General features: G+C 41.0%; 1 protein-coding gene across 3 annotated transcripts in view; it reads right to left on the reverse strand.

The window, feature by feature from the left end:
- Positions 1–23,041, reverse strand: part of gpat2 (glycerol-3-phosphate acyltransferase 2, mitochondrial) — a 40,190-nt gene that overhangs the window by 6,267 nt on the left and 10,882 nt on the right. Inside the window, exons 3-19 of one of the 3 annotated variants that reach the window (XM_076033237.1) lie at positions 15,582–15,699; positions 13,178–13,282; positions 12,544–12,614; positions 12,320–12,430; positions 11,732–11,854; positions 10,147–10,246; positions 8,341–8,474; positions 8,007–8,106; positions 6,953–7,132; positions 5,816–5,878; positions 4,877–4,959; positions 3,888–4,018; positions 3,722–3,792; positions 3,316–3,476; positions 3,054–3,157; positions 1,814–1,998; positions 1,236–1,313 (exon numbers count right to left, since the gene is read on the reverse strand). In XM_076033237.1, the coding sequence (XP_075889352.1) occupies positions 1,236–1,313; positions 1,814–1,998; positions 3,054–3,157; positions 3,316–3,476; positions 3,722–3,792; positions 3,888–4,018; positions 4,877–4,959; positions 5,816–5,878; positions 6,953–7,132; positions 8,007–8,106; positions 8,341–8,474; positions 10,147–10,246; positions 11,732–11,854; positions 12,320–12,430; positions 12,544–12,614; positions 13,178–13,282; positions 15,582–15,653 (1,872 nt within the window). In that variant the 5' untranslated portion in view covers positions 15,654–15,699. Of the gene's footprint in view, positions 1–1,235; positions 1,314–1,813; positions 1,999–3,053; positions 3,158–3,315; positions 3,477–3,721; positions 3,793–3,887; positions 4,019–4,876; positions 4,960–5,779; positions 5,879–6,952; positions 7,133–8,006; positions 8,107–8,340; positions 8,475–10,146; positions 10,247–11,731; positions 11,855–12,319; positions 12,431–12,543; positions 12,615–13,177; positions 13,283–15,581; positions 15,700–23,041 lie in introns of all 3 variants that reach the window. The other 2 variants (XM_076033236.1, XM_076033238.1) reach the window with 2 other exon arrangements.

The raw sequence follows: 23,041 nt of genomic DNA on the forward strand, positions 1-23,041 counted from the left end.
GCAGCAACGCCTCATGTTACACAGTGACATGCAAAGACATGATTATTTAGACTGAGTTTAAGCTGATAAATGCGCGATTGTCAGATCATTATTTCTCATGACTGTCCTGAGAGACTTCTTTTGGAGTCACGATTCCATTTGCATGCTGGATATTAAATCCAATATTCACGTTCCTAAAGTTTCTTTCGTTAGCTTTGGGCTCCTGGGGGAAATATTGTATTCTTTTGCTGCTATGCTTCACTGTGTTCTCCAGTTTGTCACAAATACAAATTGCAACCTATTACAGCACCTGGGGAAAGAATAACATATGGTAGCCAGATGGGAAATAAAAAAAGTCAATATAACGTGACAATAGTTTTATATTGTTAAAGTGACGCTGTTCAACCTGAAGAGCTGTTGGTCCTTTCACATTTCTAATGATTTGCTTGTAGTTTACAGTTATTTTAAAATCCGGCCAAGAAACACAAATCTTAATTTTTTTCCCCAAGACAGATTGTTGCTGTTATGAAATTAGATCTGACCAAAAGTTTAAGGAAGATAAGTCAATGACACGCTTGAACTTCTAATGCCATTCATTCATTCCTTTTACCCGCTGCGAAGCTCACTCGCAATGTCTTGCCGTCACTGTCTGGGTCCACCAATCAGCTGCAGTTGTTCTCCCAAGCACTGAGACTTTCATCTATTCTCCCCTTTAATCTTGTTCCCGTACTTATTACTTGTGTCTCCTGTCTTTGCCTTTAGTTTGTTGGTGCCAATGTCAGATTTATCACCCTGAGCAGCCATTCACCATGAGAGTCATCAGCCACCAGAACCACAACCAGCGTCCAGACTCCATGGGATAATTTATCTCGCTGCTGCTGCTGCTGCTGCTGCTGCTGCTGCTGCTGCTGAAGACAGATGTCCTTCAGCCCTCAAGTTACTCTTTAGGCCCTGGGACTTTTGATAAGACTTATTATTTGCGATCCCTCCTCAGCACATAAGTTGCCTTCAACTAATTGACTTCTTCCATCTGAAACATTCAACTCTATTCAATTATTCTCGACAAACCATCTTAAACAAAAAGTAAACTAATAAATGTGGACAGTAACTTTTTGGCCTTCCCATTCGCACACGAAATAACACATTTTCAATGTTAAACGAAGAAATGCACCAAAGCTGAGGATTTCCAGCTTAGTGAGGCAAGACTGTCAAAACATTAAATTATGCAGCATTTCAGAAGGAAAAAGGTATCTTACTTCTTCTATAACCAGAATCCCACAGTGCACCAAACGGTCGACAGCATCCATGGCAAAGCTCTGAGACGACTGACAGGGCTGAGGAGAGAGAGGTAAATAAAGGAGAACTGGCTAGTGATGTGAGTTTAGAGCTGCAAACAGTTCCAGCAAATCAGAGATGTGAAAAGACAGCTGACAGAGAGCGCGAGGCGTGTCGGAGAGATGAAGCGGAGACCAGACACGAAGACCACGGAATGGTCGGCCGGAGAGCCGCAGCCATTATTAAGGCAGAACCAGGCTGAGAAATATAGCTGCAAACTGCAGAGACAAGAAAGAGGAACTGTTGAAATGAAAGGTGGGCAATGGAGGAAGAAAGAGTAACTCTGGCTCTGATTCCAAGCCCTGGGAGGCTGTCTGATGGAGGAGGCAGTCACACAGGCACCAAGTACACACACGCGCGCACACACACACTTTGAAAGCTCTCTGGCAGAGATAGGGGGACCAGAGCACGATGGATGGCTGTTCAGCTCCATTAAGCATCCATTGAATAAGACACACAGGGTTGCGCGTGGCTGTGTGTGATAGGAATGCAAACTCACTGGCTGGAAGCCTGGAGGCAGGAGGAGGCAGAGCTGCAGGGCTCTGTCCGTCAGCTCCGACTGGCAGAGCACCACGTCAAACTCCAGGTCACCTTTCACCTCCTCCTCGTCTGGGACGCCGCCCCTCACCCTGGCGCTGACGCCGCTGCTGACCACCTCGCACAGCATGGCCGACACGGCACACGCTAAGAGCACAGACATCCGTGTGATCGTTGATTCTTCAGTACAGCTCATAGGAGTCATTCATAGTAATAATAATAATAATAATAATAATAATAATAATAATGATAATAATAATAATAATAATAATAATAATAATAATGATAATAAAAATAATAATAATAAACTTTATTTGTATTGCACTTTTCTAAACATAGTTACAAAGTGCATACTTTGGCATAAAAATACAGCTAGAATAACAACAACAGCGAAACATTAAAAACAAAAAAAATGAGTCAATAAATACAAATGGAGAAATAAGAGCATAGATGGACCAGACTGCTGCTTTTGGGGATTTAAAAGGCCTTTTTGTAAAAAAGTAGGTTTTTGAACGAGATTTAAAACTAGTCAGTGGACAGACGGACTTGATGTCCTTAAGGAGGTTGTTCCATAATCTGGTAGCGTAGATGGCAAATGCCCTGTCACCCTTGGTCTCCAGCCTAGACCTGGGTACAACCAATAGTCGTGTCTGAGGACCTGAGGTTACCAGTGGGTTTATATGGAATTAAAAGCTCAGAGATGTAGTTAGGAGCAAGACAACAAAGAGCTTTAAAAGTTAACATTTTCAAATCAATTCTTAGTTTGACAGACAGCCAGTGAAGAGAAGCTAGCAATGGGGTTATATGCTCCGATCTTCTTGTTCCAGTATTAAGTCTGGCAGCAGCATTTTGCACCAACTGCAGGCGGTGGAGACAACTTTTGCTGAGACAGCTGGAAATGGACTGGCTGGACCTGCCAGCACGTCACACCAATGCGACAGTACTGAATTGATATGTGCAGCATCAAGACATTACTTTGGACTTGGGTACGCTTTAAGAATTTAGAATATTATGTATTGATCCAACTTTACCAACAGCATTTTTTTTTGAAATTGACTTTTCCCACCGACGTGCCAAAAGATTCACAGCCAAAGCCTCCAGCGAAAATCAAGCGCTTGTAGAACATAAGGTCTTACACTGACATTTAAAGGCAGCACTTTCAGGCGCACAAAGCACACGCACACGCACACAAAATTGCTCACCGCCGACGGCCTCCAAAATAAAAGTGTGCGTGACAATCTGGGCGTAACGCGACAGGTGCACCGAGGCAGCAGGAGACACACGGGCCATAATAAAAGGGTCTTTTCTGTAAGAAAAGAAAGGTGAGCCAGAAAGAAAATCAGATGATTGAGATGTTTCGAAAAGGGAACTTAAACTCAAGCAGCGCCATAGTTTTACAGCGTAGAGCAAATTGGTGCTTATTTTTTATGGAGATCAAAAAATAAAAATAAATGACTGTACAACCTGGATGGGGCTGCAGCTATGATGAGGTGAGGGGCCAGCAGGGAGAGGGAATGATGAGCTATCTCTGCTAAACTCCCTTGAAATCCAACATCTTTGTTCCGGAACAACACTTCAGTGGTGAGCCAGGCCAGGTCCTGGCACAGCAGAGACGCCTTCACGCCCTGCAGGACAAGGATGGAAAAGTTTTGCCTGTAATGAAATTAGTCAACAGCACTCCCCGCACGGTGTTGTTAGCCCGGACTAGTGGGTGACACTGAGAAAATGATCGTCACACTCTAATGAACTGGTACAAAAATCCATCCTGTTTATGAGCCTCCTGGAGAACTGATGAAGGGGCAGAAGCAGAGTGCAGAATGCGACAGGGCCGCGGGGAGAAACTGCTCGGCAAACAAATAAACACACTTGCCTTGCGGTGCCTGTGCAGCAGCAGAGTGGACATCAGGCTGGTCGACATCAAAGCCGCGCAGGAGCTCAGAGCTTAACGGCGGAGGACACGAGTCATACTTACAGAGGGGTGGCATGCAGGATTTTAGCATAATTATTCAGCAGGAGATGCGTGACCCCGGACTTACAAAACGCGAGGTGCCGGATGACTGCGACGCTGAGGTCTCTCTCCAGATGAGTCAGTTCTCGGAGGTCAGGCGTACGATGTGAGGAGGGCAGGAGCCACGACATCCTCCTCTGACCAGACGCACTCTTAGTTCTTAGGGACGTAAAAATGAAGACGGATCATTTTAAGATTCAGATCTCAAGATGAGACAGACTATTATCTGCTGCTGGGAAGAGACCAGGATGATGTTACTTAAAGCACTGAGTGTAAAACGAGATGAAAAACGAACACGGTTTATAATGATACGGGCTGCAGCACTTCACTAAAACACACAAGCAGGCGAGATGTGAGACCTGTCATCTCAGTCAGGAATAGTGATATAAACTTCTTGTCTTAGGCCATGTTCTGGTCCCACCACTCTGTCCTTTTTTTTGTTCTGCAGCTGTTCATGTTGGTGAGGGATGAAAAGGAGCATATCTTTAAATACCAAATAAATAAAGTAACATTCCAAAAAGTAATATACTGCGAGTATTTAGCACAGTGAAGTGTTTCAGGAGATTTATGGACAGAGAACAATGTGGCAGAGGCACAGAACGGAGACCAAATCAATATTCACAAAGAGCAGAAACAGCACATGCGCTAATGAAAACCCAATTTTAATTCTGAGAATGATAAAAAAAAATTTGGGGAAAAGCCACTTTACTTGTCAGATCCCAGGCACAGATTTAGTGGGGATGGACATTTTTTTCCTGCTATCTTTTTCACTGGCAGTGTGTGGAATGTTGATGATAATTGGACTGAGTCTAAGAGGATAAAAACTCATCAGTGCTTGCATCACAAATGTGCCAGATTCAAGGTTTAGAGGAAAGATTATCTCGGAAGTTGAGGACAAAGGAACTTTTCAATTTCACACTTGATAGCGAACGCAATCCACAACAGGGCTGTGTGCATTTCGCATACAGCACAAACACTTGCTGATGCGCGCAAGCGTCCCTCAGGTATCATGATTACCTGTCGCCGAGGATAATGGGCAGCAACAGGTCCTGTAGAGGGAGCCATTCATCTGCTGACCACCGCCCTCCCTCACACATCTCCTGCACCCAAACACAAAGTGAGACGTTATTGATGATCTCAAATTGTTCCTGGCCAGAAAATAAAAACAAAAAACTATCCTCACTAACTGCATGAACAATGACAATCCAGGAAGGAATTAAAAACCATAATATGCCTGATACACTTCAGCTTCGAAGGAAATTGTGGTAAATGTGCTGATAATGGCCAGAGGCAATGCAAACTCTGTGGGCACCGTCCAGCTTCGCAAGTCATCTACATCTTTGTTATTTCTCATGCTTTCCTAGCAAACAATATAATGCCCTATTTTTGCTTTCCCTTGTTCAAGGTTATACGGCTGGTCAAATCTTAAGAGTGTTGTGACACTCTTAAGAGTGGTATGTTAGGACTAGGACAAGGCATGCTCTCCCCCGGCTGACTTGACATGTGATTCAAAAAACAAAAGGGTAAAATAATTTGCATTCAATTTAAAAGAAAATCCTCAAGGCAATTCATCTGCCTTGTGGCTTTGTAAGATCCGATTCTGCAGCACACTATGTTCCGCAGAGTTGGCTATGTCTCCTGCACATCTTGCTTTTTTTCTTTCTACTGTTAATAGATGCAGCTACTGCGGCGAACATGAACGCGAGGGAACAACTGATCTGCTCTCTCAACGACAATGCTGCATTTGTAATGCTGTGATTTTAATGGAAGTTCTATCAGTCATCAGGGCAACTGACTGTCGAAGCCCTATTACAGTGAGAATATGGTGTAATTGTCTGTACGGTGATGTTCAATCACAATTATTGACATTTGGGAAAGAAATTACTTTTGCAACCACATTAGATTTGATCTGCTGTGCACCTTAAGAGAGAAAGGCTGAGCGAAATGGACCCTCACACTTCCCACTCGTTTCCGCCAAATAAGAGACCACAGGCACTGAAAGATGACGCCAAGTCCGACCTGTGAGGGTGTATAGAACATAAAAGAGCTCTCATGAGTCACACTGTTAGGAGGCCATGCCTTTGGGACAGTAAAAAAAACAAAAAAACAACTAACATATTACAGAGGCAACACCACTAATGAGCTGAATTGATGATAAGCGCAAAGATTAAAGGCTAATTTAAATGTGAGTGTGCCTGCATGAAAGAGAGAAGCAAAAACATGTGTGCAAAGTTGTATGCGCATTTCATCTATGATAATAAAAAGAAGGGATGAGGACCGTATAAGAGGAATTGACCGAAAGCAACTCCAACCACGTTCCGATATTGGCTTGGAGCGCAGATTTCAGAACGCCTCCTGGAGACCAAGCAATCAATTCAGTTTTGAAAAATTACAAAAGTTGAGAAAGTTCCCCTCGTACTAATGAGTAATAGAGGGATGTTGAAAACATTAGGAAATCTCAGATGTACGGGAAATGTTGAACAGTAGCGCAGACCATGGAAAGGAAGAATCAGTTGCAAAATATCAGCAGTGCTACATTAAGTATAATATGAATCTTTGCATTTTAACTTTCGGACTTGTGTTGGGAGGACGCCTGTAGCCAAAGCTGCAGCTGCAGCACATTTTAAATGTACAGGGTGTCCCAAAAAAATTGACATAATTTAGCAGGCCAATCGTTTTGTCAATTCTTGTTGAAATAACCTCAAATTTTCACAGAATGTATAGAAACAGATCAAGATTTTATATTTAATGTTTTATTTTGGTTGTGTTTTCAGGTTGAGCCATGCCATTCACTCCCAAAGAGAAGTAATTTTGCGTCTTGGAATATGCTCACACACAGTCACCCAGTTATGCCGTGTCACAGGCGCCTAGGCCCCATAATAAACTTACGATGTTCAACACCTACACTGTTCAATTTCATTGAACTAGACTTAGGAGTTTTCAAGATAATTGCTTTTAAAATGATTTTTGGGACACCCTGTATTTATTTAGCCAGTTACACTATAGGTGGTGGTGCAGAACCTCTTCAGAACCCTGATCCCCCTTGCTCCCGAATGCAGCATGTCACTTGTGTATTACTGAGCGCGCGTCCACCTGTGTACGAGTGTCAAGCACGCGGTCGTAGGAGATGCCCACAGGGACCAGAGTGACATCTGTGACAGAGCCTCGCTTGAGGAGCTGCGCGATATGAGCCAACCACTGGCCACCACGACCGGTCTCGGCTGACAAACCCACACTTATCGGCTGGCCCTCATGGAGCAGCTCATCCACCAGCTGAGAAAAAAACAGAAGCAGAGAGAGAGAGAGGGAGGGTCGGTGGGAGGGAGAGAGAGCAAGAGGCAAAGGTGCGAGAAAACTTGGCCGTCAGCGGGAAATTAACATAAAATTCCTATGATGCATTTCTAAAAAATACATGAGCAATACACCAAAACAGACCTTGGAGTTAATACAAAGAGGCAGCTTAACAGCGTGAAGGGCAGCGGAGGGAGGAGAAGTTAAATGCACAAGGCAAGCAGATTAAAGAGCTAAAATGAAAGGGGCTGCGGGGATTACTCCATGGCATCCAGAAACTCTCTCCTCGCCTCAATTACTGTTTTCCCTATGCAGAAGAGGAATTTTCAATTACCAACTAGCAGCAGCCAACCAGGCCAACGCACAATTAACGACAAAGGTCTGTGGATGTGTCAACGTGATCTAAACTTAGCCTGCTTTTGTGCGCACAGACTACACACACCTTCTCCAACTGATGGTCAATAAAATAAAATAAATTTTGCCGACTCCCTTGTTAACTAACCCATTAGTTAGGGTTGGTCGTGCAGGCTAATGGCCGGCTTGAATTTTTAATCACCTTTATAGCAGAGTACTGATCTTCACAAAGCAGCTTGTTTCTCTGGGTGAAATATATCTTAAAGTTCCCTCACGCAGAATGAAAAAGAGCTTTACACAAACGCAAATATGTTAATGTCAAGAGGAGCTGATAAATGAAGACGTTTAGGGGGGGACATTAATAATGTTTTGCAGTAAAAATTAATAGATTGTAGTAAAAAATGAATCATTAGGTGTCCTTTAAAGATGGCTTTCCTATTCAAACCCTGATTACATTTAAATAACAAGAATTACAACTCTGTTGTACAACTGTTGCACTTACGGACGTCATGACGGGCGAGAACAGACTGTCCCTTTCAGCATCCTCCTCAGTTTGCAAAGAGGGGGGCAGGAGGAGAACACCTACTCTTTGCAGGATGGCCCTAGAAGATAAGCAACAGCTAAATCAAATATCACAGATGGGGAAAAAAAAACATTGAAATCAGACCAATGTTGCTAAAATTGGCCCGGTTCTGCCAAGGAAAGGGTTCAGTCTGACACAATGCACACTTGGAATTGCTCCAACCACAGCCTTGTGGTTGTGGTTGTTTGTGTCAATGCGAGCGTGTGTGTGTGTGTGTGTGTGTGTGTGTGTGTGTGTGTGTGTATGACAATACCTCAGGGAATAGCTGCTACACTGCAAGGGACAAACAGCGTATGGAACTGCGAGTTTGTGACAGAAAAGCACCAGAGGGACGAGTGCACAGTCCACGAGGCTCTGACGCACATGCACATAGAGCAGCAAAGATCCCTTCATTACAGAAACAAACAGAGGTTTTAGATAAACAACATTCCTTGTATTGCAGTCAGTCATAATGACAAACAGAGGTGGACTGTGCTGAAGTCTCAGACAAATTAGCAAAGGTGCTCTGGGGTTTTCTGAAATGAAACCGATATGAGAATCAGGCTTTGTTGTAGAATGCGAGCGTGACACCGACTAGTCACAACGAGCACGTAAACTCACAGCCAAGCATTAGAAATGGAAACAGGTGATTTAAAGTAACTTGTTTGATGAGTTGCTGTTTGGTTTGCAGGTTGCTGTCAGGGACTGTCTGAAAAAGGCCTAGCTGATGTCATAAGTAAAAGGAAAAAGGTCAACCTGGCTTAAGATGCCAGACAGGCGTCAGAAAGTCCAACCAGCATGTGCAACCTTGTAGCACAAGCACACCAGCAGCAAAGGTCGACGTCAGGACTGACAGGTGTGAGAAATACTTTCCTTACATACTTCGAGCCAGAAAGTACCAACTGAGAATTTTGTTGTTAATGTCCTATTGCCAAGCGTTTCTCAACTTGTGGCTTGCGACCCAAAAGTGGGTGGTGGAGCTGTTTTGATTTGGGTCGCAGCTTCGTGCGTAGTCCCCTTCCCCGTTTTTTAAAAGCAATTTTAAAATATATACATTTACAGAGTGGGGCATTTATTTAGCCAAACACACAATTCAATTCAATAATTTCAATAATTTATTTACTTGACATGAAAGAAGGTGGGCTTGTGTTTTTATCTTAGTTGAATAAATTTGGGTCCTAAGACTGCCAGTTGAGAACCACTGCTACAGCCTGTCTCAGAAATTGTCATAATTATGTCACAAACGTCAAACCACATTAAACTGGTTTCTTGAACATGACACTGAGTTTTCTGTACATGAACAACGGCCACAGACACTACATCCTGAGCCAATGGAGCACTTCTGGGATAAGGCTGAACAGGAGATTGGCATCATCGACATGCAGTGGACAAATCTGCAGCGACCGCACGATGTTATCATGCCAACATAAACCAAACTCTCTGAGGAATGTTTCTAGCACCTTACATAATTTATGGCATTAAGAATCAAGGCAGTTGTGAGGTCACAAGGGAGTCCAACAAGATAGTGCACATGGTGATACATACTTTTTCATAGAATGCTTGCAACAGACTGAGTCTGAATTCAAGTTTGTTCAATTGCCCTGGCTTTAACACTGCCAATGTTGTTGAAAAATAAAATTAAGCAAAATGAATAAAAAACAAAACAAAACATTTCTCTGCAGCAGTAGCATGGCTTAGACTTTTTTTTCTAATACTTGTTTTCGTTAAGTCAACCATAAAATTGCAGTCTTCAGGACGACTATGAAAATAAGTTTAAAAAAAAAAATCTATCAAGTAATATGGTCAAGGGATTTTTGTTTCAGGCTCAGTTTAAAGCAATACTGCTTGATTAGGATGAGACTACTATTTAAAATTCTTGGTTAACGTTAGCCTGGCCATGCGTATGTAGTAATACAGCTGTTGTTGTTTTCGTATTGCATCCAACGGTGGACGTTCTTTTCTGACATCGGAAACAAAGAGGTGACAGCGTTTGCTGTCACAGTAATGAGCATGTTTAATGACATGTAAACAAAAGACATTCCATTGGAATATGTATGAGGACGTTCACAGATACTTGCACCTCTTGTGAGGCTCTCTGCAGAGGCGCCAGCTGGTTGAGGTCGACTTGAATGTTGTCAAACACCGATGCAAACACCTTCAACATCAGCCAGCCGACAAATCTGGTCAGAAGAGGAAAGGGAGAGATAAAGGCAAAGGAGTCAAGTGTTGCTTGTTTGTATATTTGTCTATAGTCGGGTTGCATATGGTGAGTACTTCGACTCAGAAAACCATGTCAAGTGAGCAAAATTTTATGCACAAGTGAGACATTTTTTTCAAACCAATAAACTTTCAGACATTTACTGAGACAATTTAGTGCATATTGATACATTTCTTGCATTATTCTTTATTAAAGGTCTTATTTGTAGGTGATGTGTCTTTTATATCTTAACAAAGGCTCAATGACAGCGAACAACCTTTTTAATGCACGTATGGGAATTTCAATATGTTCTCTAACATGCACAAATTGTATGTAGTAGCACAGACTAGTTGTTTCCTGTTGGTCTATTGGTCCCCATTATATTCCAGCCGACTAATCAAAGCTGTACTTGGTATCGTAGAGTTCCTATTTTTCTTACTACTTACTGCACAAATGGTTAACCAAAACACAATGATTAACCGTGATTCAATAATAAGGACTGGCTTTATCAGGAACATAAGTGGTAGGAAATGAACTAAAAGGGACATGAGTTGTTCTCTCTCTCTTCTCTAAATGTGTGTAGCTCATCCCTACATTGGCTTGAACAGACAAACGGGTCTTACTTCCATGCACAGCAAAGAGATTGAGATGAGTGTGTAACCTCATCACACACATCTATGGCAGCAGTTATTCGCTGGGGGCTGCACACCAAGAGAAAGTTGTTATAAGAAGTTTGAAAACAACGGAAAAATCAGCGGGGGGATTTTTACAGCTCCCTCTAAAGGGTCATAGGAAACTGCTGCTGCTTGTTGTGAGTCTCCTTTGTGCTTGATGTCCCACTGGGAAATCCTGGACGGCAGATATGCTGTCAACATAAACCCCCTGAGAACTGCATCACGCTTAAATTATTCCTAAAGAACTAATGGCCTGGAAGACATGATCTGGAACTACTGGTGCAACATGCATATTTCATTGTACACCAACAGTGTGTAATAGTGGCATCCTCCAGATTCTGTCAAATGTACTGTGCTGTAGAGATGAGCGTTTGTTACATTAATTATTGCAATTATATTAGAGTATAATTACAAAAAAGGGTGGGTGAAAGGGGGGTCCGTGATTGTTGTACACAGGACCATTTGACTTCACTTGGCAAGAGAAATGGTAAATATTTTTCTAAAATTAATATTAGACAGGATCTCATAGGCATTTTCGTGACCATTAGTGACAAAAGCTGCGTTTCCAATTACCCCATAGAATTGTGTAAAATCTAAATATCACAATAAAAGATTGGTAATGGAAACACACAGCAGGCTATTTGAATGTTGTTAGGCCCAGGTGAAAAGTTGAGAGGGCAGCTTTCAATAAATTCATTAAAAGGGTATGAATTTATTATCAATAAACTGGAAAGAGCAATCCTCCTTTGATCCTCGCCCTCTGGCCTTTGGCCCACACACACACACACACACACCGGACAAGGCTGGGCACGATGCTGGTGTTAATGAGAGGCAGGTACGGTGAGAGACGGTTCGTCAGCTCTCGGACGCCTCGACCCTCCGGCGCTTGACGCTCCACTGCGACCACCTCCTTCACCCTGAAAACACACGGTCACAGGACGGGCAGAGTTAAAGAAGCATAGAGGCTCTTTTGTCCCTGACGTAGACAAACACCTGCCTTCAGCGGCAACAACAACAGCCTGAGTAAAGAGGTCACTCAGAGGTTAAACTCAATTACACGCGAGGAGAGAAAACAACAAACGCACAGAGACAGAGACGGAGACAGCGATAGGGAAACGGTGACAACATTGGGAACGTGTCCTATTTATCTTTGTTCAGTCTGCGCAGACTCCATGATAGCCTTCATTTTCTTTTATCTTTGTTTGTGACTCTTATCTCCTCCGTGTGCGAGTCTCTCTCTCTCTCTCTTTGCCCATCTGTCTCACTTTCTCTCGCCAGAACCGCGGGTCCCGTTTCATTTTCTGTATCGCTGACTATCACTTATTAACTTTCCACCGGCCTGGGCGCCCCCCGTCCTTCCTTTTCTCTTTCCTCTTGTGTACCTGTTGCTCTGGCCGATTCTCTCCAGTCGGTTCCCACTGGGTCTTGAGGAAACTTTACAGCCACTCACAAACAGCAAGCAGCTAATCCGCCGCACCAGCCACCCCTGGTACCTGCAGAAACAAATGCACGGGCAAACAAGACACGTGTGTGTGTGCGTGCGTGAGTGTGTGTGTATAAAAGCATTTTCGACCGCAAACCTCTGTCTTGGCGGTGTCATTAATACCTAGCGTGCGTGTTGTCGATGCTCAGCAGGTTGTGGAAGCTGGGAATAGATTTCTGTCCGAGCTTCCCGTGCTAAGTGGTGGTAGACAAAATCAGAGAGCCTGATGTTAAACCAAACACTAGCAGTTCAAATGGCAATGACAACAATAATAACAATTATCATATTACTATAATGTACATCTCTGCTGGAGAAAGTTGGGACCTATGTATTCAGGTGAACGCTGACATAAAATGATCCGAGCACAGCTGAGGATCGACCACACAGACCCGACACCTCGGCTCCTGGAAATCAATACTTTGTGATGTCACAAAGAGCCAATACCGCTCACTGCTTTGCGATAACACCCTCATTGCTGCCCCCTGCCAAACATGAGGTTCAAGAACACAGCAATTTTAGCAGGAGGCTAAAAATGGTGCATTTTTTTTGCAGGAGGCTGTAAACAGATGGCTAAATGAGCTCTTGTCAGCAGTTTTTGAATCATGTAAGGTAAATGGAAGGTATTTTATTATTATTATTATTATTATTATTATTATTATTAGTAGTAGTAGTAGTAGTAGTAGTAGTATTAGCATTTACAATTTCCATCTGTTGTTGTTTCCTCAAAGTGTGCCCAGGTTCTTCACTGTATACTTACCAGACTGCCTGGTGTGCATTTCATGCAACACTGACCAACAGTTGGTCTCAACTTGCCCAAAGAGGGAGGCACCATCTTTAATTTTCTCTTTAGTCTGGATGGAAACTGAGACAAATTCACAATTATATTAGAATTGCAGTCACTTTCAAATCAAAACAAAAAACAGATGTATCTTCCTGTTTATTATGAATCCTAATGTAACTACAATTTAACATCATCACTGACTCTGAATGTTCAACCTGGCAGTTTTATAACAACAGGCCCAATCACAACAACAAAATAATATAGAATAATCTATCCTTCATTTCCTTGCTAGATTTATAGGACCATTCTTTTTTAACGTGATTCTGATATGGTTGCTATGGCCATTACACAGTACAAAAAACTTTATTTCCATGTGAAAGACTTCATATTACCAGATCTCCAGTGACATAAATGCATAGTCAAGTCAAAAATAAAAACGTTTTAATTTTCAAAGTTAAATTCTGTAGTTTATGCAGAGTGCTTCACACTGGAGCACTAAAACGCTGATTAAAACCATACAAATCTCACAGGGCTGAACTTCACGTCAACCATGCTCCTGTTCAGAATCACAATTTTGTGTTGTGATAAACAGCAACGGTGCCAATTTATCGTCATGCGGCACATGTATATGAGGGCTGGAACTGTGCCAGAAGTTAACCTGTAAATTGGAGCTAATGAATTGCCTTCACAGGCTAAATGACGACAGACCTCAGGTGAGAGTAACTCACTGATACACTACTTTGTTGAGAAATGGTTGATTGGAAATACAGAAGAGTAGTAAAATGGTCAGCCATGCATTAAAAAGGTCAATGATGTAAATCTACCATCAATCCAGCTCAGAGGAAATGCACAGGGCTGAAGGTTAAAATAAACAAAGTGGAAAAGTGCAAACAACTGACGAGTTGAGTTGAAGTAATAAGCTCATGAAAAAGAGCAGTTTTTCCTGCAAAAAAACCCCAAAAAACATTAAATCCACATGAGGTGTTTTGAGACTATGTAGACGGCATATAATCAATTCTAAAATTACACAGTATGTATTTTACAGTCCACGTCACGGCAACCATTTCTGGCAGTGCTGCTCCATTTTGGTAAGCATCTATCTGCAAGCTCTCTGGCGACGTGCTCAGATTTGCTCAAAACGAATACAGGGCATGCACTGCAGAAACAGCTTCATTCACTCAGGATGACTAATGGTGGAACAAATCAGGAGAGAGGACAGGAAGACAGTGAGCTAGTACTAACAACAGAAGCACGCTCTCATTCTTTAAATGGCAAATGGCAAAAAACAACTTTAGCATTCAGCATTCTCAAGCACTCTTTATTGATGGTGCCAACATCAAAAAAGAAGCGTTATCGAAAAAAAATACAGCTAGCAGGATGGTTATGATCCAATGCCCAACAACCATAATCAGGTTGGAAACCACTCTGACACATTTGGACCCCAATATGCTTGTCTCTACTCCAGCTGTGCCTCGGTTTCCAGTTTCGACCACTTCTTTTCACTGTGTTATTACCTTATCTGTCACCATGGGTGTTTTTCAATTTCAACAGCTGAGTTGCAACAATAATTCACTTTCTTTTTTTATTTGTCTTTAACCTTTAAAGGACAAAAGTGGCTCATGTGTTTTGTCCGGCAATGGCTCAGTTCTTTATTGTAAAAATCAAAACTTAATATTTTCTCTGAAAACAATATTTTAGCTCAATGCCATCAGCATTCTTATATATATGAGTGTGTGTGTGTGTGTGTGTGTGTGTGTGTATGTATATATATATATATATATATATATATGTATACATATACACATATATATATACATACACATATACATATACATACACATACACATATACATATATATATACATATACATATACATACACATATACATATATATATATATATATATATATATATATATATATATATATATATATGTATATATATATATATACACACATATATATATACATATACATATACATATATACATACATATATGGGAAAATATTACTGGTATGGTTTTACAGGTGTAACGAATGATTTAGACAAGAGATAAGCATAAGTAATGGACACAAATTATTTAATACCAAGTGAGATGGACGATCAAACGCACAGGTCCTTGTCACTGTTTATTACTTCATCTCAACTAAAGCTAATTTGCACCAAGTGCCCACAACAAAGTCTAGCTCAAAGTTTAGGGCTAAAAGTTAACAGTCATTAGAAGAGTACAGCTATTGAGGGATTCCCGTCTCAATGGCATCACCTAAGAATCACACCGATAACTGCAAAGGCTTATTTACAGACTGTGCACAAGTGAGTGGTGTGTGTGTGTGTGTGTGTGTGTGTGTGCGTGTGTGTGTGTGTAGGCAGTGCTCTTACAACAGTTTCATTCTGTTGTGATGGTGAGACAGCCACGTCATTGTTAAGCCCATCATTCTTCTCGTGCGCCATGTTGAGCCCCTGGATACCTCCAACAGGATGACCAGCAAACAATAGGCTGGGGAAGAAAAAAGTATTTAACATGGTATCGAGTGAAACAGTATTCAGATAGCATAAACTGAATGTAGAGTGCAGATAAAATAAGAGTGAGCAGGATAACGTGGAATGTTAAGATACACAAAACAATGCACAGATTTTCTGATGGATATGCTCCAACCATCCATCGATTTTCCATACCCACTTCTTCCCGAGCTCAGGGTCACAGGGGTCTACTGGAGCCTATCCCAGCTGTCATGGGGCGAAGGCAGGGTGACACCCTGGATAAGCCGCCAGCTCATCGCAGGGCCACATAGAGACAAACAACCATTCACACTCACATGCACACCTACGGACAATTTAGAGTTCCCAATTCACCTCAAATGCATGTTTTTGGACTGTGGGAGGAAGGTGGAGAACCCGGAGAGAACCCACGCAGACACAGGGAGAACATGCAAACTCCACACAGAAAGGCCCCTGGCCCAGAATCAAACCCACAACATTCTTGGACGGCGGCACTAACCACTGTGCCACCGTTCTCACACATGATAGAAAATTCATCATGGATTCACAAGTTGTTGTTTTTTTCCAGAAAGAGAACCTCTCTGCTGCCCCCTCTTGCTTGCTAAAGACAAGACACTCGTTAGTGGGTCATAAATCATTCAAAGCAAGGTACACGTTGAACAGCTGACAAACACAATGAATGCTGATCCCTTTTCCCCCCAACACAGAAACCAAGTAATAAGATGTGACAATATAAGTCATCTTGTAACGCAATATACCTTGAGGTACCTACAGGTTATCTAATTAACAAGGTTGCTATGTCTAAGCTTAGAGGAGAAATCACCTGAGATTATGGCAGGCTGAATACTGATCAGCAGAAATTGCACACTTGAGGAGAGGAAGCTGGGCAATGTCAATAATATGAAAGAGCCCCCCGTCAGGAGGCTTTCTTTCTACTTCAAAAGAATAAGGAGGTGTCACGCTGTCATCGAGCAGTGCTTACGACCATCAGATTTAGGACAGTCACTCGGGTCAGTGCGAGATTCCATCGCTGTCTCCTACTCTGCTGATCACACTGCCCCATTAACCTTGCTAATTAAAACCTGAGCTTTCTCCACAGAGAGACAATCCATTTCAACTGACTCAAGTTCCCACATTCATTACCAACTCCGGTGGGACCGGAGGCATTGATAAGGATTCCCATGCCTTGGTGCAGGGTGCAGATGATGAAGGAGACCAAACAAGAAGTAGCTTGAAGTTGTAAAAAGTGTAAATTTACTATAGACGACTGTATGGGATTTGTCATATCTTTATTTCCCAGGGCAGAAATGTTTAACAAACAATTGAGACAATAATCTTGTGAAGCGTCTCTGTTTTAATGTTTCTTTTGAAAATGTACGGCCTCTGCCCATTTGTGTACCAAGTGATTTCCACAAGTGAAGGCGCAAAATAGCATTCATACGAGCTGAAGAACAATCACAGACAGGCCTCTTGGCAACAGCGAACAATCTTTAAAAAATTCTCTGCATCCCAAATGACCTTCAAAGGCTGAGGAGCTGAGGAGCTTTCAGTCTTAACTTTGTGCTCTTCAGAATGAGACAAAAGTCTGATTAGAGACATTTGAGGCTGATAGTAAAACAGATCTCTAAACTCTTTCTATCAGATACAGTGGAGCAATGATATTGTCGTCAGCAGATCAAAAATAACAATAAAATGCAAGTTCTACTTGCATGGCATGTCCGTATCACCCTCATGTATGCCTCTTCCCTGAACCTTGAGCGGGTTTCTCTCCAAGACGGCCATGATGTTTCATTAACTGCTACAACACACCTGAGCCAACCCTTGGAGAATATATATTATGGGTGAGAGGTGAGATATCTGCAGCAATGAATTTTAAATATGGATGCTGTGAACCGCATAACCGACTTTCTGTCTGAAACCCAGATGTATTTTAAAAAATGAAAATATGTGAACACATACCCAAGAAGCTATCGTAGGAGAAGTCATTGAAATGTGATTTACATACTCATATAAATCTAATTTACATATAAGTGTGTGTGTGTGCGTGTAAATATAAGGGCAACATACAAAAAAAAAAGTCTTGAAGAGAAATAGTCAGTAGTAATTAAAACAAACAACAAAACAAGTAACAAAGACTCATGAGGATGCCTTGTACTGCACTGTACACCATGTACAGTGATTATGCAGTAATCCACTAAATTCCCCCAAATTTGAGGGAAGTTAAAACTTACCTCAAATGTATCTACATTCACATGGCAGATATTTCCGAGAAGACTGATGTCTTGCATTTGAGGGGAATAACCAGTCTGGTTGAATTTTAGAAGGAACTCACTCCTTATAGTTTATTGAAAATCAAATAATCCAGGCTGCAGGGAAAAGGCACGTTAAGATCGATGGCATGCCATGAGTACTGGCGGTACTAAGTTGTATTGTGAAAATAAGTGCTGTAAATTATATTTCAAAAACCTTAGCATTCTCATTTAATTAAAAAGCCGAATGCCACCCAGTCCTTTGTTGTAAATTTGATTCTATGCGCTCCCCCTTTTCCACAAAACAGATATTAGAGCAGTTCATTTGGAGAAAAAAGTGACAAAAATTCTAATTGCTTAACAAGTGCAAACCCAATAATTTAGCCATTATCTATTCAGTAATAACAGCAGTGTTGCAAACTCGAAGGCTCCATGTTTTCATTCAAAAAAAGAAAATCAACTGAATTTGAGTTCATTTGAATCAATTTAAAAAAAGAACCATTTTCAACAAAAAAAAAAACATCTTGCCTTGTTCTAATCACTGCGTCTTTCACATGGTTGCTCTGCAGGAACAGGATCTCAATTTTGCCACATGGCTTTTAAGCCTTCGCAACAAAAATAAATAAATAATTTTAGTGAGGTCTCATGATTGCAACTTTAATAGCAGTGGGGTCTAATACAATCAAGGTTTGGGGCTTTGTGGTTATATGTCAGTAAGAAAGGGAGACATGTGAGCGTCATTAGGTGTTCTCAATGAGGAGCCTGTGGGATAAAGAGAATGGATATTCAATGTGAATCTCTACCTCCCCGCCTTTCCCTATTTATCTGCGGCTTTTTGGTTTGAGAAATACAGTAGTGTCACTGTGAAGCTTTTTACCAAGCTCACCACTGCTCTGCAGAGTGAAAAATAAGAAAATGCCCTCTGAGGCTACTTCTCAAAAGAGGGTACAATTTATTCGCGAGACACTTCACACCCACCCAAAATACTTTAAATCCAGGGGCAGAAACTGACTGAAAAATACAGAAAATGTTAGCGAAGAGAATACTTAATTTCTTAACAAATCATTAACAACCAACATTTGAGAAATTTGTAAAATTACATTTTAGAAAATGTAAAATAAATGTTTGATTAGCATATTTCCCATTTTTCTGAAGTTCAATTAGAATTTCCCCAGGGCCATTTGGTACTGATGATACTTGAACTTTGCACAAGCTTCACACGCTTCGATCACTGTTGAGGGGCCAAGCGAGTCGAAGCGAGTTTAGTGGTGACGTAGTGCCTTGTTATTTTGGTTTTAGTTTGAGACTGAAGTGAGTTCATCAAAATATAAATAAGTGTAACTTCTTTTTAGACTTGAAATAATTACATTGATATATTAATTTCTCAGTACCCGATCAACAGTTAAGTGCATGTAAGTGCAATTTTAATTGGTGTCTTCCGATCAGATTTTTGGCCCCACAAATTGTCATTTTAAGTAATAAAAAGATACGCTTGTCCTCCAACCAAGTTTCTATCCTTCTTATCTCTATTTCACAAGTAATGTATTTCAGCTTTACATTCTATATTCTTTAGTATTTGTCTTTTGCTTTCCATCTCCCTCTACTGCTCCCTTGGTCTTCCCTCTTTCTGCCCCATTGGGGTGTTTCTCTTCTGGGAGCAAATCTCGCTGTGATTGATAAACTCATCTCTTCCACATTGAAGCGCCAGAGGAAAAAGGCATATTATTAACGACGCCAATAAAACTGATGACAGTAATAAAGAACCGCACTTGCTTATCTGCCCTGCTGATGTAAGTAATGCAAGGAAGTTATCTTGAAAGAATCTCACTTCCCAACCTTCTTACTATTCTCTCCTGCACAAACACAAAGAATGAACAGTGCAAAAGGGAAAAACGTGTTAAAGATATATTTTCAGGTGATAATTGAACAACAAATTCTATCCAAACAAGATGCTTCCAGAGCACATGACGGGATGACACTTTTTTTTAAATCATTATTATTATTAGTGGCATTAAAGATTCAATCCCTGCCTCACTGCTATTGTCATATTGTCATTTTGCCAACTGTATTAATACTTTTTTTATGACGACCATGGACTGGAGCATCCCTCAGTGCAAAGTAAGACATAAAAAAACCCCCTGTTGAGCCATTATACTGTGATGAGTAAACACTTGGCTTCCTCAAAAAGTTCACAGATCACTTCTCCCACATTAATTTCCTCAGGTGGCCACCACAACTAATAAAAGTGTTTACAGGTGTGGGAGCAAAGTAATTGTCACTGCAGTAACTATTCCTGTAAGGACCGTAATGTGGAACAATCTTTCATCAATCAACATTACCTGTGTGTAGGCCTTGTCATTGCCTACATGTTTATGGTGAAATGTTATTCAAAAAAATAATTTCAAGATTTAAAAAATAAATCTTACAACAAAACACAGGAGAAATCTCTTTGATTACTTGGTAGTTCAAAATGGACATATTTGGGCTAAGTGCTGACATTTTGATAACAATGCTAAATCTATCCAAGATCAACTTATGTCCTATCGTTCTGCCTTTTTGGACCTGTGTGGATTACAAATAGTTACTTTATGTTACAGTAGAAATCCCTGCCAATTTGAATTGGTTTTAGAATAACTGAAATGCATTATTTATTATTGTGACGCAAAAATCTAAATCAAAAACTGTAAAAGGTAATTCTGAGTTTCAACGCATCAGTCAAATGATCAAAGCACAGAATACTTCTCAGAGAGCACATCAAATTGTGCGGATGCTGTCATAAAATCAAAGAGTCGGTATCTCTGCCCCCCAACGTCCCCTGCACTGTATGCAGTATCTCTTAGCCAGAAGTAATTTTCCGTGCATTTGTGCCCAAAAGCACTTGCCCCCAGATGAGAATCACATCCGGGCCCATTTAATGTATTCAAGGGCAAATACATACAATTTCTCTTGATGGAAAACATGTGCTTTCTAGGCTATAACAGCAGAGAGAACTGTAGGGATTGTGTGTTTTCCATACAGCCTCTTTTAACGCTTTCAACCAGATATCTGAGTGGTTTTTTTTTTTTTTTTTTCAAATGTCACTCCATTAGTTCAGAGACTCCCTCTGACCCTGCCGACTCTAATAACAATACAACAATGTGCTTTTGTTTATCTCCTGTATACACAAAGTATTTTGTTGCACTATAATGCACCGTAAGTGTGTTGTCCTGCAAAATGAAATGTATCCGGTCGTGGGTTGACAATGAATTTTGTTTTGATTAACTGTAATAAGAGTCCTCTTCAACTGAGAACAAAATGTTCATGTAATTTCGCGTGTTGCCAGAAGCTATTCCTGAATGTGATCTTTTACTGAAAACACCGAGATAATTCGCAGGTCTTATGGAGTTTCTGTCTTAATTATCTTTCATGCGAGCTGTGTAAAATCTGTATTTCTAGAACTGAGAGGAAAGACTATCTATGCAGCTTGCTCATTCTGCACAACACCTGTTGCTTTTCTCATTTATCCCTCAGTACTTCAGTTTGCCTTTGTTGTTTGCCAGACTGCAATTTGAGCTCCTCTCTGCTTCATATTCCGCCAGTTTAAAACTCTCAGGTTTTTTGAATTAGTCCTATTTAGGCTGTGGCCTCGCATGTGAATCTTCTCTAATTCATGAGAACAAAAGGCTAGGCAAGCACTTAAAAATGTAGTAATAGGGCTTATTAAAGGAAGAGAGAGTAATAGTGAAGTGCTGCTGATTATAAGCAGACAAATGATATTTTAATCAAGCCACGATAACCAAGCCAAGGCTTTCAAGGAAAGCTCGAAACTGTAGCTGCTATACACAGTCTATTGGGTCAACTTGTCACAATGCTGACACAACTACACAAGCGTCAACGTTTCTTTTTTAGGGACTTAACTCGCTGGTTTCAGTTTAATTTTCTGCCTGTCACATTCTGTAATAGCTACCACGTGACAGGATTGCTCAGGGTGTTTTGGCCGGCTGAAACAGACATAGTGCTGAGTAATGACAGCTCGGATTGCTATGCCCTCTGCAATAACGTTGATTAAACCTATACTTTTCAGTCTTCATTTTCCACAGCATTCCACAACTTCCACTCACATTTGACAACGGTTTGCTTGCTTCGGACTTTGATGAAACACATAATTGCAAAACAGCAAGATCTTGACGAAGCACTGGCACAGTGAAACTACTGTGTTTACATTGAACTGAATACCCCACATAGGAGCTTGATCACGTTCATTGATTTGATGTTTTAATAAAAGGATATTTGGGTTTTACTGAATATATTGAGCTTTTCAAATTCCTACATATTTATAAATATCTTTGCAAATATTATCCGCGTTCCAATTCCTGCATCTTATTTGCTCAGAGGCCAGTGATGTTAGTCATGTGTCATTTAAAAACTCATTTTCAGCACGATCTGAATAGACACCTGGCCCAGCGCTGAACATGATAAATAGGAAAAAGGAACGAGAGCATTCTTAAGGCAGAATGTGCCGATGACAAATTGTGTAATAAGTGACTCATAGGAGGCAAGCGTCAGGATCAATTTCAAACAGGATCTGTTCATCAACGTTTGTGTTATAGCATGCGTGTGGCACACCCAGACTGCTCAGGGGTCCCAAAGCACAAGAACTAACTGAATCCAACTGAAAGCAATGAGCAATGAGTCAGAAGCATCAAACAGAATGTCAAAGTGGCTATTACACAATGGAACTAGGAAAGCACAACAGTTTATCAGACCTAAGTATCAACGCAATCATTTAAACATCAAGGTTCTTTTGTTTTAAGTTCTATTGTGGGGATATTATGTGTGGCCTTCAAAGAAGCAAAGCAAGGTGAATCCTCTAAGAGGGTATCTATCACTAAGCATTAATGACCATTTTGCTTGGTTCTGATTCTAAAGTATTTGTTTAAAAGAAGCAACAGGAAACTCAAGTGAAAATGATAATTGATAGAAATATTTTTTTTACTTTAAATTTTACACAATTTGTCACGTAAGATTCTGTGTGAACAACCTTCGGTACCATTTTAGAGACAAAGTATCAGGCATAGGCATAACATCTTCCTATCTTAAGAAGAGCCCATC

Source organism: Nelusetta ayraudi, unplaced genomic scaffold (genome assembly GCF_046127955.1).
Source record: "Nelusetta ayraudi isolate G7.1 ecotype Tasmania unplaced genomic scaffold, CSIRO-AGI_Nayr_v1 ptg000041l, whole genome shotgun sequence".
NCBI classification, from domain to species: Eukaryota; Metazoa; Chordata; class Actinopteri; order Tetraodontiformes; family Monacanthidae; genus Nelusetta; species Nelusetta ayraudi.